General features: G+C 51.2%; 1 protein-coding gene across 2 annotated transcripts in view; it reads left to right on the top strand.

Moving 5' to 3' along the window:
- nup214 (nucleoporin 214) overlaps positions 1-18,022 on the top strand; it is a 126,655-nt gene that overhangs the window by 25,645 nt on the left and 82,988 nt on the right. For both annotated transcript variants that reach the window (XM_067969930.1, XM_067969929.1), the window contains exons 12-14: positions 2,672-3,038; positions 13,846-13,997; positions 17,617-17,681. In XM_067969930.1, the coding sequence (XP_067826031.1) occupies positions 2,672-3,038; positions 13,846-13,997; positions 17,617-17,681 (584 nt within the window). The remainder of the gene's footprint in view (positions 1-2,671; positions 3,039-13,845; positions 13,998-17,616; positions 17,682-18,022) is intronic.

Raw genomic sequence — 18,022 nt, 5'->3', positions numbered from 1 at the left:
GACGTTATGGGAGGTTAGGGAGGAAATTGCGGGTCCCCTAGCAGAGATATTTGAATCATCGACAGCTACTGGTGAGGTGCCTGAAGATTGGAGGGTAGCAAATGTTGTGCCTTTGTTTAAGAAGGGCGGCAGGGAAAAGCCTGGGAACTACAGACCGGTGAACCTGACATCTGTAGTGGGTAAGTTGTTAGAGGGTATTCTGAGAGACAGGATCTACGGGCATTTGGAGAGGCAGGGACTGATTAGGAACAGTCAGCATGGTTTTGTGAGAGGAAAATCATGTCTCACGAATTTGATTGAGTTTTTTGAAGGGGTAACCAAGAAGATAGATGAGGGCTGTGCAGTAGACGTGGTCTACATGGACTTTAGCAAAGCCTTTGACAAGGTACCGCATGGTAGGTTGTTACATAGGTTAGATCTCACTGGATCTAAGGTGAGGTAGCCAATTGGATACAAAATTGGATTGACGACAGAAGACAGAGGGTGGTTGTAGAGGGTTGTTTTTCAAACTGGAGGCCTGTGACCAGCGGTGTGCCTCAGGGATCGGTGCTGGGTCCGCTGTTATTTGTTATTTATATTAATGATTTGGATGAGAATTTAGGAGGCATGGTTAGTAAGTTTGCAGATGACACCAAGATTGGTGGCATTGTGGACAGTGAAGAAGGTTATCTAGGATTGCAACGGGATCTTGATAAATTGGGCCAGTGGGCCGATGAATGGCAGATGGAGTTTAATTTAGATAAATGTGAGGTGATGCATTTTGATAGATCGAATCGGGCCAGGACCTACTCCGTTAATGGTAGGGCGTTGGGGAGAGTTATAGAACAAAGAGATCTAGGAGGACAGGTTCATAGCTCCTTGAAAGTGGAGTCACAGGTGGATAGGGTAGTGAAGAAGGCATTCGGCATGCTTGGTTTCATTGGTCAGAACATTGAATACAGGAGTTGGGATGTCTTGTTGAAGTTGTACAAGACATGAGTAAGGCCACACTTGGAATACTGTGTACAGTTCTGGTCACCCTATGATAGAAAGGATATTATTAAACTAGAAAGAGTGCAGAAAAGATTTACTAGGATGCTACCGGGACTTGATGGTTTGACTTATAGGGAGAGGTTGGATAGACTGAGAATTTTTTCCCTGGAGAGTAGGAAGTTTAGGGGTGATCTTATAGAAGTCTATAAAATAATGAGGGGCATAGATAAGGTAGATAGTCAAAATCTTTTCCCAAAGGTAGGGGAGTCTATAACGAGAGGGCATAGATTTAAGGTGAGAGGGGAGAGACACAAAGGGTCCAGAGGGGCAATTTTTTCACTCAAAGGGTGGTGAGTGTCTGGAATGAGCTGCCAGAGGCGGTAGTGGAGGCGGGTACAATTTTGTCTTTTAAAAAGCATTTGGACAGTTACATGGGTAAGATGGGTATAGAGGGATATGGGCCAAGTACAGGCAATTGGGACTAGCGTAGTGGTATAAACTGGGCGACATGGACATGTTGGGCCGAAGGGCCTGTTTCCATGTTGTAAACTTCTATGATTCTATGACCTCGGGATGTCCCAAAGTGCTTTACAGCCAATGAAGTGCTTTTGAAGTGTAGTCACCGTTGTAATGTAGGAAACGAAGCAGCCAATTTGCGCACAGCAAGATCCCACAAACAGCAGTGAGATGAATGACGAGATCATCTGTTTTAATGTTGGTTGAGGGATAAATATTGGCCCCAGGACACCAGGGAGCTCTTCAAATAGTGCCATGGGATCTTTTACGTCCACCTGAGAAGGCAGACGGGGCCTCAGTTTCACGTCTCGTCCGACAGTGCAGCACTCCCTCAGTACCGCACTGGAGTGTCAGCCTGGATTTTTGTGCTCCAGTCTCTGGAGCGGGACTCGAACCCACGACCTTCTGACTCCGAGGCGAGAGTGCTACCCACTGAGCCACGGTTGACACAAAATACTATTACTGGAATATTAAAAAGCACCCTGGGCTAATTCGTTCAGGATGCAAGGCTAATTCACCATGTATGGCAAGACCTTAGAGGGTGCAGAGGAGATTTACCGGAATGATACCAGGGATGACGGACTTCAGTTATGTGGAGAGACTGGAGAAGCTGGGATTTTTCTCCTTTGAGCAGAGAAGGTTAAGGGGAGATTTAATAGAGGTGTTAAAAATCATGAAGGGTTTTGGTAGAGTAGATAGGGAGAAACTGTTTCCACTGGTAGGAGGGTCGGTAACCAGAGGGCACAGATTTAAGATAAATGGCGAGATGAGATTTTTTTTAACGCAGCAAGTTGTTAGGATCTGGAATGCAGTGCCTGAAAGGGCGGTGGGAGCAGATTCAGTCGTAACTTTCAAAGGGGAATCGAATAAGTACTTGAGGGGGAAAAAATTTGCAGGGCTATGGGGAAAGAGCAGGGGAGTGGGACTAATTCGATAGCTCTTTCAAAGAGCCGGCAGAAGCACAATGGGCCAAATGGCCTCCTCCTGTGTATCATGGTTCTATTAAACCCACTGATGACTGACCGACTGAACATTTTTCTACCTGTGCCCGTTGAAAGAATTCTGTTGTATGAAATCTTTCTGATTTTATATAATTATTGCGCCTCTTGGAAAAAGTGCCATTTTAACGTTACATCAGAGAATTTAACACAACTTTTTTATGCTTGTGTGATTTGACTTCCAGCTGGTGCATCATTCCCTGCTCCCTCAACAACGGTGCCAACTCAGGCCACTGCGGCACAGCCACTTGGCACCACGCTGGGCGTGCAGCCCGCTACCGCGCGCCGCCAGTCGCTGTTGCCGGCAGTGATTCTGCCGGCTTTCCCCACCTCGTCGATGACATCGATCCCGCCCCACACTACAAAAGTCCTGCCTGTTGTCCCAAGACCAGCAGCGAGAGACGCAGATGCCCCCAGCAACATTCCCCTCGCCCAGATCTCATCTGCCGATGTCCTCGACTCCAACTCTTCCTCGGAGAATCAAGAAATCAGCAACTCGCAGAGAGTGAAGATTGGTCCGCCAGCCTCTGCTGCTTCTGCCAAATTTGTCAGGTCAGTCCTGCACTGTACGATTATCACCTATCTTATGGAATTGCATAGAATTAATAGACCATTTGCCCAACTGGTCCACGCTGGTGTATTTATGCTCCACATGAGCCTCCTCCCTCCCCCCTTCATCTCACCCTATCGGCATAACTATTCCTTTCTCCCTCGTGTTTATCGAGCTTCCCCTTAAATGGATCTGTGCTATTCGCCTCAACTACTCCATGTGGGAGCGAGTTCCACATTCTAACCACTCTCTGGGTAAAGAAGTTTCTTCAGAATTCCCTGCTGGATTTATTAGTGACTATCTTATATTTATGACCTCTAGTTTTGGAATCCCCCACAAGCTGGAACATAAGAACATAAGAAACAGAGGCAGGAGTAGTCCATACGGCCCCTCGAGCCTGCTCCGCCATTCAATAAGATCATGGCTGATCATCGACCTCCCTTGATTCCCCCAGTGTCCAAAAACACTCCGTCTCAGTTTTGAATATACTCAAAGACTCAGCATCCACAGCCCTCTGAAGTAGAGAATTCCAAAGAATCACAACCCTCTGAGTGAAGAAATTTTTTTCTCATCTCAGTCCGAAATGATCAACCCCTTACCCTGAGACTATGACCTCGAGTTCCAGATTTTCCAGCAAGGAAAAAACAACCTCTTAGCATCTACCCTGTCAAGCCCTCTCAGAATCTTATGTTTCAATGAGATCACCTCTCATATTTCTTATCTCCAGAGAATATCAGCCCATTCTACTCAATCTACTCATCCCAGGAATCAATCCAGTGAACCTTTGTTGCACCCCCTCTAAGGCAAGTATGTCCTTCCTTGGGTGAGGAGACCAAAACTATGCACAGGACTTCAGGTGTGGTCTTACCAGAGCCCTATAGAATTGCAGCAAGACTTCCTTACTCTTGTACTTCAACCTCCTTGCAATAAAGGCCAACATGCCATTTGCCTTCCTAATTGCTTGCTGTCCTTGCATGTTAACTTTCTGTGATTCGTGTACAAGGACACCCAAACCTCTCTAAATACCAATATTTCTTAGTCTCTCACCTTTTTAAAAACTATTCTGCTTTTCTGTTCTTTCCAATAAAGTGGATAATTTCACATTTCCCCACATTATACTCCATCTGCCACCTTCTCACCCTCTCACTTAAGTTCTTTTGCAGACTCTGTGTCCTCCTCACAGCTTATTTTCCCACCTAGCTTTGAATCATCAGCAAACTTGGATACATTGCACTCGGGCCCCTCATCTAAGTCATTGATATAGATTGTAAACAGCTGAGGCCCACTGATCCTTGCGGCACCCCACTGGTTACAGCCCGCCAACCCGAGAATGACCCATTTATTCCTCCTCTCTGTGTTTTGGCGTTAACCAACCCTCTATCCATGCGAATATATTACCCCCAATCCCATGAACCCTAATCTTGTGTAACAACCCCTTGTGTGGCACCTTATTGAATGCCTTTTGAAAATCCAAATATTCTGCATCCACTGGTTCCCCTTTATCTATCCTGCAAGTTACATCCTCAAAAAGCGCTAATAGATTTGTGAAACACTATTTCCCTTTCGTTAAAACCGTGTTGACTCTGCCTAATCATATGATTTCCTAAGTGCTCTGGAGAATTGCAAATGTTACACCCTTGTTCAAAAAAGGGTGCAAGGATAAACCCAGCAACTGTAGGCCAGTCAGTTTAACCTCGGTAGTGGGGAAACTTTTAGAAATGATACTCAGGGACAGAATTAACAGTCACTTGGACGAGTGTGGATTGATTAGGGAAAGCCAGCATGGATTTGTTAAGGGCAAATCATGTTTAACTAACCTGATTGAGTTTTTTGATGAGGTAACAGAGAGGGTAGATGAGTGCAATGCAGTTGATGTGGTGTATATGGACTTTCAAAAGGCATTTGATAAAGTACCACATGGTAGTCTTGTCATCAAGATTGCGGCCCATGGAATAAATGGGGCAGTAGCAACATAGATACAGAATTGGCTAAGTGATGGGAAACAGAGAGTAGTGGTGAATGGTTTTTCGGACCGGCGGGAAGTATACAGTGGTGTTCCCCAGGGGTCGGTGCTGGGACCACTGCTTTTCTTGATATATATATATATATATATATATATTAATGCCTTGGACTTGGGTGTATGGGGCACAATTTGAAAATTTGTAGATGACAAGAAACTTGGAAGGGTAGTAAACAGTGAGGAGGATAGCGATATAGTGCAAGAGGATATAGACTGGCGGGTGGCATGGGCGGATATGTGGCAGGTGAAATTTAACGCAGAAAAATGCTAAGTGATACATTTAGGTAGGAAGAACGATGGCAATATAAACTAGAGGGCACAACTCTTAAAAGGGGTACAGGAACAGAGTGATCTGGGGGTATATGTGCACAAATCATTGAAGGTAGCAGGGCAGGTTGAGAAAGCAGTTAAAAAAGCATATGGGATCCTGGGCTTTATAAATAGAGGCATGGAGTACAAAAGTAAGGAAGTCATGATGAACCTTTATAAAACACTGGTATGGCCACAACTGGACTATTGTGTGCTGTTCTGGGCACCGCACTTCAGAAAGAATGTGAAGGCCTTAGAGAGGGTGCAGAAGAGATTTACCAGAATGATTCCAAGGATGAGGGACTTCAGTTATGTGGATAGACTGGAGAAACTGGGGTTGTTCTCCTTGGACAGAGATGGTTATGAGGAGATTTGATAGAGGTATTCAAAAATCATGAAGGGTCCAGACAGAGTAGATAGAGAGAAACTGTTCCCATTGGAGGAAGGATCAAGGACCAGAGGACATGGATTTAAGGTGATTGTCAAAAGAACCAAAGGTGACATGAGGAAAAACTTTTTTACACAGCGAGTGGTTAGGATCTGGAATGCACGGCCAGAGGGGGTGGTGGAGGCAGATTCAATCATGGCCTTCAAAAAGGGAATTGGATAAGTACTTGAAAGTAAAAAATTTACAGGGCTATGGGCATAGGGTGGTGGATTGGGACTAGCTGGATTGCTCTTGCATAGAGCCGGCTCGGACTCTGAACCAAATGGCCTCCTTCCGTGCTGTAACCTTTATGATTTGATATTTTTTCTTTACTAATCTTAATTACTTTAAATTCCTCCCTCTTATTAGACCCTTGGTTTCCCACTATTTCCGTTATGTTTTCTGTGTATTCTACTGTGAAGACAGGTACAAAATATTTGTTTAACGTCTCTGCCATTTCCTTATTCCCCATTATAATTTCTCCTGTCTCTGCCTTGAAGAGACCCACGTTTACTTTCGCTAATCTCCCTTTTACATACTTGTAGAAGCTCTGAGAATCTATTTTTATATTTCTTGCTAGTTTACTCTCATTCAGTTTTCTCCCTGTAACAATTTCTTGATCATCTTCTCTACGTCTACCCTGTCGAACCCCTTCATAATTTTAAAGACCTCTATCAGGTCACCCCTCCACCTCTTCTAGAAGCAAGTGGCAAGTTCATTCCTTCCTGATCGGTATAATCTTGTCGTTCTGGTATCAGCCTTGTACGTCTTTTTTGTACCTTCTCCAGTGCCTTTGTAACATGGAGACCAAAGCTGTGCCCAGTACTCTGATGTGTACTGGATACTAATCTCGGTTGTCTGAAGTGATTGTGCCAAGTTTCTAAAAGTCTGAATAAACTTGGCTTCAAGCAGCCACACCCAGCCTGCTTAAAATTGTCTATCGCACCTCAATATTGTCCATTTCGATTCAAGAATTTTGGGGAGCTGCTTAGTAAAGGTAACCATCAAAACTTGGCTTCACTGTATGTTAGAACCTGACAACCCAATATTGTACCTCGGAACAGGAGTCAGCCATTCAGCCACGATAGCCTGTTCCGCCATTCAATTAGATCATGGCTTATCTGTATCTTAACTCCAATTACCCACCTTGGTCCTGTAACCCTCAATATTCTTGCCTAACAAAAATCTATCAATCTCAGTTTTGGAATTTTTAATTGACCCCCCCCCCAGCTTCAACAGCTTTTTGGGGGAGGAGTGTTTTCCAGATTTCCACTCCCCTTTCTGTGAAGAAGTGCTTCCTGACATCACCCCTGAACGGCCGAGCTCTAATTTTAAGGTTATACTCCTTGTTCTGGATTCCCCCCACCAAAGGATATAGTTTCTCTGTCTACCCTATCAAATCCTTCAATCATCTTAAACACCTCAATTACATCACCCCTTAATCTGCTATACTCAACCAGAATAGTAAACACGAAATAAGAGGAGCTTGTAATAAAGGTAATGCAATAATTATGGGGGACTTCAATCTTCATATAGACTGGGCAAACCAAATTGGCAAAGATAGTTTGGAGGACAAGTTCATGGAATACATTTGAGACGGTTTCCTAGAGCAATATGTCATGGAACCAACCAGGGAACAGGCTATTTTTAGATCTTGTATTGTGTGATGAGACAGGGCTAATTAGTAATCTCACAGTAAAGGGTCCTCATCAGAACATAAAAAATAGGAGCAGGAGCAGGCCAATCGGCCCCTCGAGCCTGCTCCGCCATTCAATAAGATCATGGCTGATCTGATCCTAACCTCAAATCTAAATTCATGTCCAATTTCCTGCCCGCTCCCCGTAACCCCTAATTCCCTTTACTTCTAGGAAACTGTCTATTTCTGTTTTAAATTTATTTAATGATGTAGCTTCCACAGCTTCCTGGGGCAGCAAATTCCACAGACCTACTACCCTCTGAGTGAAGAAGTTTCTCCTCATCTCAGTTTTGAAGGAGCAGCCCCTTATTCTAAGATTATGCCCCCTAGTTCTAGTTTCACCCATCCTTGGGAACATCCTCACCGCATCCACCCGATCAAGCTCCTTCACAATCTTATATGTTTCGATAAGATCGCCTCTCATTCTTCTGAACTCCAATGAGTAGAGTCCCAATCTACTCAACCTCTCCTCATATGTCCGCCCCCTCATCCCCGGGGTTAACTGAGTGAACCTTCTTTGTACTTCCTCTGGGGAAGATTGATCATAATATGATAGAATTTCACATTGTGTTCGAGTGTTATGTACTTCAATCCGAAACTAGTGTCTTAAACTTAAATAAAGCCAATTACATAGGTATGATGGGCGAGTTGGCAAAGGTAGATTGGGAAATTAAATTAAAGGGTTTGATGGTTGAAAACCAATAGCAAACATTTAAAGAAATATTTCAATATTCTTATAAAATATACATTCCATTGAGAAATAAAAACTCCACGGGAAAAGTGATCCATCCGTGGCTAACTAAAGAAGTTAAGGATAGTGTTAGATTAAAAGAGGGGGCCTATAATGTTGCCATGAAGACAAGTAAGCCTGAGGATTGGGAGAGTTTTCGAAACCAGCAATGGACGACCAAAAAATTGATGATGAGGGAGAAAGTAGAATATGAAAGTAAACTTGCAAGAAATATAAAAACGGATTGTAAGAGTTTCTACAAGTATGTAAAAAGGAATAGAGCAGCGAAAGTAAACGTTGGTCCCTAGAGGCCGAGACAGGAAAAATTAGAATGGGGAAATCAGGAAATGGCAGAGATGTTAAACAAATATTTTGATTCTGTCTTCACAGTAGAAGACACAAAAAGCATACCAAAAATAGTGGGGAACCAAGGGGCTAATGAGAGTGAGAAACTTAAAGTAATTATTATCAGTAGAGAAAAGTACTTGAGAAATTAATGGGACTAAAAACTGACAAATCCCCTGGACCTGATGGCCTACATCGTAGGGTTCTAAAAGAGGTGGCTGCAGAGATAGTGGATGCATTGGTTGTGATCTTCCAAAATTCCCTAGATTCTAGAATGGTCCCAGTGGATTGGAAGGTAGAAAATGTAACCCCGCTATTCAAGAAAGGAGGGAGAGAGAAAACAGGGAACTGCAGGCCAGTTAGCCTGACATCAGTCATTGGGAAAATGCTGGAATCCATTATTAAGGAAGTGGTAACAGGGCATATTATGATTTTCTGAGTCAACATAGTTTTATGAAAGGAAAATCGTGTTTGACAATTTTTTTGGTTATTTGAGGCTGTAACTAGCAGGGTAGATAAAGGAGAACCAGTGGATATATATTTGGATTTTCAAAAGGCATTTGATAAGGTGCCACGTGAAAGGTTGTTATGCAAGATAAGGGCTCATGCGGTTGGGGTAATATATTAGCATAGATAAAGGATTGGTTAACAGACAGTAAAGAGAGTAGGGATAAACAGGTCATTTTCGGATTGGCAGGCTGTAACTAGTGGAGTGCCGCAAGGATCAGTGCTTGGGCCTCAGCTATTTACAATCTGTATTAATGACTTAGATGGAGGGACCGAGTGTTATGTATCCAAGTTTGCTGACGTTGCAAAGCTAGATGGGAAAGTAAGCTGTGAGGAGGACACAGTCTGCAAATGGATAGAGACAGGTTAAGTCAGTGGGCAAAAAGGTGACGGATGGAGTATAATGTGGGGAAATGTGAGGTTATTCACTTGAGTGGGAAGAATAGAAAAACAGAATATTTTTTAAATGGTGAGAAACTATTAAATGTTGGTATCCAGAGAATCATAGAAGATTTACGGCACAGAAGGGGGTCATTCGACCCATCGTGTCCATGCCAGCCGAAAATGAGCCACTCAGCCAAATCCCACTTTCCAGCACCTGGTCCATAGCCTTGTTGGTCACAGCACTTCATGTGCACATCCAGGTACTTTTTAAATGAGTTGAGGGTTTGGGTGAAACCATTTTTCCTCCGCTCCCCTCTAATCCTTCTACCAATCACTTTAAATCAATGCCCCCTGGTTATTGACCTCTCTGCTAAGGGAAGTATGACCTTTCTATCCACTCTGTCGAGGCCCCTTGTAATTTTGTGCACCTCAATTAAATCACCCCTCAGCCTCCTCTGTTCCAAAGAAAACAATCCCAGCCTATCCAATCTTTCCTCGTAGCTAAAATACTCCAGTCCTGGCGACAGCCTTGTAAATCGCCTCTGTACCCTTTCTAATGCAATTACATCCTTCCTGTAATGTGGTGACCTGAACTGTACACAGTACTCAAGCTGTGGCCTAACCAGTGTTTTGTACAGTTCCAGCATAACCTCAGGATAAGAAACTTGAATGTCCTGGTACAAGAAACTCAAAAAGTTAGCATGCAGGTACAGCAGGCAATTAGGAAAGCAAATGGCCTTTATTGCAGGGGGTTGGAGTACAAGAGTAAGGAAGTCTTAGTACAATTGTACAGGGCTTTGGTGAGACTTCACCTCGAGTACTGCGCACAGTTTTGGTCTCCTTATCTAAAGAAGGATATACTTGCCTTAGAGGTGGTGCAATGAAGGTTCACTAGATTAATTCCTGGGATGAGAGGATTGTCCGATGAGAAAAGATTGAGTAGAATGGGCCTATACTCTCTGGAGTTTAGAAGAATGAGAGGTGATCTCATTGAAACATACAATATTCAACAGCACCTCCCAAACCTGTGACCTCGACCACTTAGAAGGACAAGGGCAGCGGGCACATGGGAACAAAACCATGTGCATGTTCCCCACCAAGTCACATACCATCCCAACTTGGAAATATATCGCGTTCCTTTGTCGTCGCTGGGTCAAAATCATGGAACGACCTACCGAACAGCACTGTGGGAGAATCTTCACACGGACTGCAGCGGTTCAAGAAGGCGGCTCATCGCCTTCTCGAGGGCAATTAGGGATGGGCAATAAAGGCTGGCCTTGCCAGCGCCACCCACATCCCATGAACGAATAAAAAAAAAAATTGAGGGGGCTTGACAGGGTAGATGCTGAGAGATTGTTTCCCCTGGCTGGAGAGTCTAGAACTAGAGGGCATAGTATCAGGATAAGGGATCGGCCATTTAAGACTGAGATGAGGAGAAATTTCTTCACTCAGCGGGTTGTGAATCTTTGGAATTCTGTACCCCAGAGGGCTGTGGATGCTGAGTCGTTGAGTATATTCAAGGCTGAGATCGATAGATTTTTGGACTCTAGGGGAATCAAGGGATATGGGGATCGGGCGGGAAAGTGGAGTTGAGGTCGAAGATCAGCCATGATCTGATTGAATGGCGGAGCAGGCTCGAGGGGCCGTCGGGCCTACTCCTATTTCAATGGCTAATATTTAAAGAACGTGTGCAGGAATTACAACAGTTATTCATTCCTGTCTGGTGCAAAAATAAAACAGGAAAGGTGGCTCAACCGTGGCTTACAAAAGAAATTAGGGATAGTATTAGATCCAAAGAGGAGACATATAAAATTGCTAGCAAAAGCGGCAAGCCTGAGGATTGGGAGCAGTTCAGAATTCAGCGAAGGAGGACAAAGAGATTGATTCAGAGGGAGAAAATAGAGTGAGAGTAACTAGCAGGGATCATAAAAACTGACTGTAAAAGCTTCTATAAATATGTCAAGAGAAAAAGATTAGTGAAGACAAATGTAGGTCCCTTACAGTCAGAAATGGGGGAAATTATAATGGGGAACAAAAAAATGGCAGAACAATTAAACACATACTTTGGTTCTGTCTTCACAAAGGAGGACACAAATAACCTCCCAGAAATGTTAGCGAACCAAGGATCTAGTGAGAGGGAGGAACTGAAGGAAACCAGTATTAGTAAAAAAAGTGCTAGGAAAATTAATGGGGCTAAAGGCTGACAAATCCCCAGGGCCTGATCATCTACATCCCAGAGTACTAAAGGAAGTGGCCCTGGAAATAATGGATGCATTGATTCCCCGAGAAGTAAAGGGAATTAGGGGTTATGGGGAGCAGGCAGGAAATTGGACATGAATTTAGATTTGAGGTTAGGATCAGATCAGCCATGATCTTATTGAATGGCGGAGCAGGCTCGAGGGGCCGATTGGCCTACTCCTGCTCCTATTTCTTATGTTCTTATTGGTGATCATCTTCCAAAATTCTATCGACTCTGGAACAGTTCCTACAAATTGGAGGGTGGCAAATGTAACCTCACTATTTAAAAAAGGAGGGAGAGAAAAAACAGGGAATTGCAGGCCAGTTAGCCTAACATCAGTAGTGGGGAATATGCTAGTTTATTATAAAAGATGTGATAACAGAACACTTGGAAGGCATTAATGGGATTGGACAAAGTCAGCATGGGTTTATGAAAGGGAAATCATGCTTAACAAATCTACTGGAGTTTTTTGAGGATGTAACTAGTAGAATAGATAGGGGAGAACCAGTGGATGTGGTGTATTTGGATTTTCAGAAGGCTTGTGATAAGGTCCCACACAAGAGGTTAGTGTGCAAAATTAAAACACATGGGATTGGGGAGAATATACTGGCATGGATTGAGAATTGGTTGACAGACAGGAAACAGAGTAAGAATAAACGGGTCTTTTTCCAGGTGGCAGGCAGTGACAAGTGGGGTACCGCAGGGATCAGTGCTTGGGCCCCAGCTATTCACGATATATATCAATGATTAGGATGAGGGAACTAAATGTAACATTTCCAAGTTTGCAGACGACGCACAGCTGGTGTGGAATGTGAGATGTGAGGAGGATGCAAAGAGGCTCCAATGTGATTTAGATAAGTTGGGTGAGTGGGCAAGAACATGGCAGATGCAGTATAACGTGGATAAATGTGAGGTTATCCACTTTGGTTGTAAAAAAACAGAAAGAAAGATTATTATCTGAATGGTGATAGATTGGGAAAAGGGGAGGTGCAACGAGACCTGGGTGACCTTGTGCACCAGTCGCTGAAAGCGAGCATTCAGTTGCAGCAAGCAGTTAGGAAGGCGAATGGTATGTTGGCCTTCATTGCAAGAGGATTTGAGTACAGGATCAGGGATGTCTCACTGCAGTTATACAGGGCCTTGGTGAGACCACATCTGGAGTATTGTGTGCAGTTTTGGTCTCCTTATCTGAGGAAGGATGTCCTTGCCATGGAGTGAGTGCAACAAAAGTTTACTAGACTGATTCCTGGGATGGCAGGACTGACTTATGAGGAGAGATTGGATTGACTAGGCCTATATTCACTAGAGTTTAGAAGAATGAGAGGTGATCTCATCGAAACATATAAAATTCCAACAGGACTAGACAGACTAGATGCAGGGAGGATGTTCTCGATGGCTGGGGAGTCCAGAACGAGGGGTCACAGTCTCAGGATATGGGGTATGCCATTTAGAACTGAGATGAGGAGAAATTTCTTCACTCAGAGGGCGGTGAACCTGTGGAATTCTCTACCACAGAAGGCAGTGGAGGCCAAGTCATTTGGTGTATTCAAGAAGGAGATAGATTTGTTAATGCTAAAGGGATCAAGGGATATGGGGAAAAGCGGGAACAGGGTACTGAGTTAGACGATCAGCCATGATCATTGTGAATGGTGGAGCAGGCCTGAAGGGCCGAATGGCCGACTCTTGCTCCTATTTTCTGTGTATCTCTTATGTTAGTCCCAAGCAGAGGTTATGTCACTTGGTTTGCATTTGGATTCTGCTTGGATTCCTTAAAAAGAATGGTTCCAAACGGTGCAGGGTGCACGATACTGGCATTTTTCTCCTCGCTTCAACTGACGAAAGGTCATCGACCTGAAACATTAACTCTGTTTCTCTCACCACAGATGCTGCCTGAACTGCTGAGTATTTTCCACCATTTTCAGTTTTTATTTCAGTATTCACACAGACCTTTCCCTCTGGAGATTAGATGGGTTGGGTGGTGTCCACGATGGGGTGGGTCCAACATGGTTTGTGCAAAGAGTGGACCTGATGGGCTGAATGGCCTGTCCTGATTCTGTGCTTTGTTTTTAAAGGTGCTGGTTACTTATGTGGTGCAGTGGATGATTTTAGTTTCTGCTGTATTCAGCAGTAATGGAATTGCTCTCCTTTGTAGGTTCTGGGGTATCGACTCTGAGTCCACGGAGAGCGATTCGTCTCTTGAGTCGATCCTGCAAAAACCCACCTTGGCAGAAGAATTATCGTTTGCCCACTCCTCTGGTCACCCAAGACCGTCATTCCATGGCCCTCGAACGAGCTCCGCTCCAGGTAACGCTGTGTTTTACAATTTGCTTTCAGATACCGCTCCCACTCTGTCCCGTCCCCCCCGCTCCCACTCTGTCCCGTCCCCCCCGCTCCCACTCCGTCCCGTCCCCCCCGCTCCCACTCCGTCCCGTCCCCCCCGCTCCCACTCCGTCCCGTCCCCCCCGCTCCCACTCCGTCCCGTCCCCCCCGCTCCCACTCCGTCCCGTCCCCCCCGCTCCCACTCCGTCCCGTCCCCCCCGCTCCCACTCCGTCCCGTCCCCCCCGCTCCCACTCCGTCCCGTCCCCCCCGCTCCCACTCCGTCCCGTCCCCCCCGCTCCCACTCCGTCCCGTCCCCCCCGCTCCCACTCCGTCCCGTCCCCCCCGCTCCCACTCCGTCCCGTCCCCCCCGCTCCCACTCCGTCCCGTCCCCCCCGCTCCCACTCCGTCCCGTCCCCCCCGCTCCCACTCCGTCCCGTCCCCCCCGCTCCCACTCCGTCCCGTCCCCCCCGCTCCCACTCCGTCCCGTCCCCCCCGCTCCCACTCCGTCCCGTCCCCCCCGCTCCCACTCCGTCCCGTCCCCCCCGCTCCCACTCCGTCCCGTCCCCCCCGCTCCCACTCCGTCCCGTCCCCCCCGCTCCCACTCCGTCCCGTCCCCCCCGCTCCCACTCCGTCCCGTCCCCCCCGCTCCCACTCCGTCCCGTCCCCCCCGCTCCCACTCCGTCCCGTCCCCCCCGCTCCCACTCCGTCCCGTCCCCCCCGCTCCCACTCCGTCCCGTCCCCCCCGCTCCCACTCCGTCCCGTCCCCCCCGCTCCCACTCCGTCCCGTCCCCCCCGCTCCCACTCCGTCCCGTCCCCCCCGCTCCCACTCCGTCCCGTCCCCCCCGCTCCCACTCCGTCCCGTCCCCCCCGCTCCCACTCCGTCCCGTCCCCCCCGCTCCCACTCCGTCCCGTCCCCCCCGCTCCCACTCCGTCCCGTCCCCCCCGCTCCCACTCCGTCCCGTCCCCCCCGCTCCCACTCCGTCCCGTCCCCCCCGCTCCCACTCCGTCCCGTCCCCCCCGCTCCCACTCCGTCCCGTCCCCCCCGCTCCCACTCCGTCCCGTCCCCCCCGCTCCCACTCCGTCCCGTCCCCCCCGCTCCCACTCCGTCCCGTCCCCCCCGCTCCCACTCCGTCCCGTCCCCCCCGCTCCCACTCCGTCCCGTCCCCCCCGCTCCCACTCCGTCCCGTCCCCCCCGCTCCCACTCCGTCCCGTCCCCCCCGCTCCCACTCCGTCCCGTCCCCCCCGCTCCCACTCCGTCCCGTCCCCCCCGCTCCCACTCCGTCCCGTCCCCCCCGCTCCCACTCCGTCCCGTCCCCCCCGCTCCCACTCCGTCCCGTCCCCCCCGCTCCCACTCCGTCCCGTCCCCCCCGCTCCCACTCCGTCCCGTCCCCCCCGCTCCCACTCCGTCCCGTCCCCCCCGCTCCCACTCCGTCCCGTCCCCCCCGCTCCCACTCCGTCCCGTCCCCCCCGCTCCCACTCCGTCCCGTCCCCCCCGCTCCCACTCCGTCCCGTCCCCCCCGCTCCCACTCCGTCCCGTCCCCCCCGCTCCCACTCCGTCCCGTCCCCCCCGCTCCCACTCCGTCCCGTCCCCCCCGCTCCCACTCCGTCCCGTCCCCCCCGCTCCCACTCCGTCCCGTCCCCCCCGCTCCCACTCCGTCCCGTCCCCCCCGCTCCCACTCCGTCCCGTCCCCCCCGCTCCCACTCCGTCCCGTCCCCCCCGCTCCCACTCCGTCCCGTCCCCCCCGCTCCCACTCCGTCCCGTCCCCCCCGCTCCCACTCCGTCCCGTCCCCCCCGCTCCCACTCCGTCCCGTCCCCCCCGCTCCCACTCCGTCCCGTCCCCCCCGCTCCCACTCCGTCCCGTCCCCCCCGCTCCCACTCCGTCCCGTCCCCCCCGCTCCCACTCCGTCCCGTCCCCCCCGCTCCCACTCCGTCCCGTCCCCCCCGCTCCCACTCCGTCCCGTCCCCCCCGCTCCCACTCCGTCCCGTCCCCCCCGCTCCCACTCCGTCCCGTCCCCCCCGCTCCCACTCCGTCCCGTCCCCCCCGCTCCCACTCCGTCCCGTCCCCCCCGCTCCCACTCCGTCCCGTCCCCCCCGCTCCCACTCCGTCCCGTCCCCCCCGCTCCCACTCCGTCCCGTCCCCCCCGCTCCCACTCCGTCCCGTCCCCCCCGCTCCCACTCCGTCCCGTCCCCCCCGCTCCCACTCCGTCCCGTCCCCCCCGCTCCCACTCCGTCCCGTCCCCCCCGCTCCCACTCCGTCCCGTCCCCCCCGCTCCCACTCCGTCCCGTCCCCCCCGCTCCCACTCCGTCCCGTCCCCCCCGCTCCCACTCCGTCCCGTCCCCCCCGCTCCCACTCCGTCCCGTCCCCCCCGCTCCCACTCCGTCCCGTCCCCCCCGCTCCCACTCCGTCCCGTCCCCCCCGCTCCCACTCCGTCCCGTCCCCCCCGCTCCCACTCCGTCCCGTCCCCCCCGCTCCCACTCCGTCCCGTCCCCCCCGCTCCCACTCCGTCCCGTCCCCCCCGCTCCCACTCCGTCCCGTCCCCCCCGCTCCCACTCCGTCCCGTCCCCCCCGCTCCCACTCCGTCCCGTCCCCCCCGCTCCCACTCCGTCCCGTCCCCCCCGCTCCCACTCCGTACCGTCCCCCCCGCTCCCACTCCGTCCCGTCCCCCCCGCTCCCACTCCGTCCCGTCCCCCCCGCTCCCACTCCGTACCGTCCCCCCCGCTCCCACTCCGTACCGTCCCCCCCGCTCCCACTCCGTACCGTCCCCCCCGCTCCCACTCCGTACCGTCCCCCCCGCTCCCACTCCGTACCGTCCCCCCCGCTCCCACTCCGTCCCGTCCCCCCCGCTCCCACTCCGTCCCGTCCCCCCCGCTCCCACTCCGTCCCGTCCCCCCCGCTCCCACTCCGTCCCGTCCCCCCCGCTCCCACTCCGTCCCGTCCCCCCCGCTCCCACTCCGTTCCGTCCCCCCCGCTCCCACTCCGTTCCGTCCCCCCCGCTCCCACTCCGTCCCCCCCCCCGCTCCCACTCCGTCCCCCCCCCGCTCCCACTCCGTCCCCCCCCCGCTCCCACTCCGTCCCCCCCCGCTCCCACTCCGTCCCCCCCCGCTCCCACTCCGTCCCCCCCCGCTCCCACTCCGTCCCCCCCCGCTCCCACTCCGTCCCCCCCCGCTCCCACTCCGTCCCCCCCCGCTCCCACTCCGTCCCCCCCCGCTCCCACTCCGTCCCCCCCCCGCTCCCACTCCGTCCCCCCCCCGCTCCCACTCCGTCCCCCCCCCGCTCCCACTCCGTCCCCCCCCCGCTCCCACTCCGTCCCCCCCCCCGCTCCCACTCCGTCCCCCCCCCGCTCCCACTCCGTCGTCCGTCCCCCCCCCCCCCCCCCCGCTCTGGTTTCCCCCCTCTGTCGTCGCCGTCCCCCCCCGCTCCCACCGCTCCCACTCTGTCGTCCCCCCCCCCCCCCCCCCGCTCTGGTTTCCCCCCTCTGTCGTCGCCGTCCCCCCCCCGCTCCCGCTCTGTTCCCCCCCCCCCCCCCCCCGCTCCCACTCTGTTCCCCCCCTCCCACTCTGCTGTGCAGTATTTAATCTTGTTTATTTCTTTCTCCCTGTAGCCACGACTCGAAGTGCAATGGGCCCTCCCGCTGTCCTTCCTATTCCTAAGACTTGCCCTACCCAGGTAAGAATCTGCACGGCACCAGTCACTGTGATTCAGACTCTCGATGTTTGGGCTCCCCCCCCCCCCCCCACCAATGGATTCAAATCTCAGTTTCACGTCAAACGGCAACAAAAATCACAGCTTTCGCTCTATGTATTTAAAAAAAAATAGTCCAGCATTTCCTGCTGGTTTCCTCTGACCTGGCCAGCTGGGCCTGCGATGTCTGATTGTTGTCAATCTAGAGGGACGTCCCACAGCAAACAACAAACAGCCTCTGAGTGACCTTGGGATGTACCTTTCTCTTCTCCCGCAGGGGCAGGCCGAGCATTCCTTAAAGGGGCAGGCCGAGCATTCCTTAAAGG

Source organism: Heptranchias perlo, chromosome 31 (assembly GCF_035084215.1).
Source record: "Heptranchias perlo isolate sHepPer1 chromosome 31, sHepPer1.hap1, whole genome shotgun sequence".
In the NCBI taxonomy this organism is placed as follows: domain Eukaryota; kingdom Metazoa; phylum Chordata; class Chondrichthyes; order Hexanchiformes; family Hexanchidae; genus Heptranchias; species Heptranchias perlo.
Note: the sequence above shows the minus strand (reverse complement) of the source record. Positions and strands in the feature narration are given on the sequence as shown.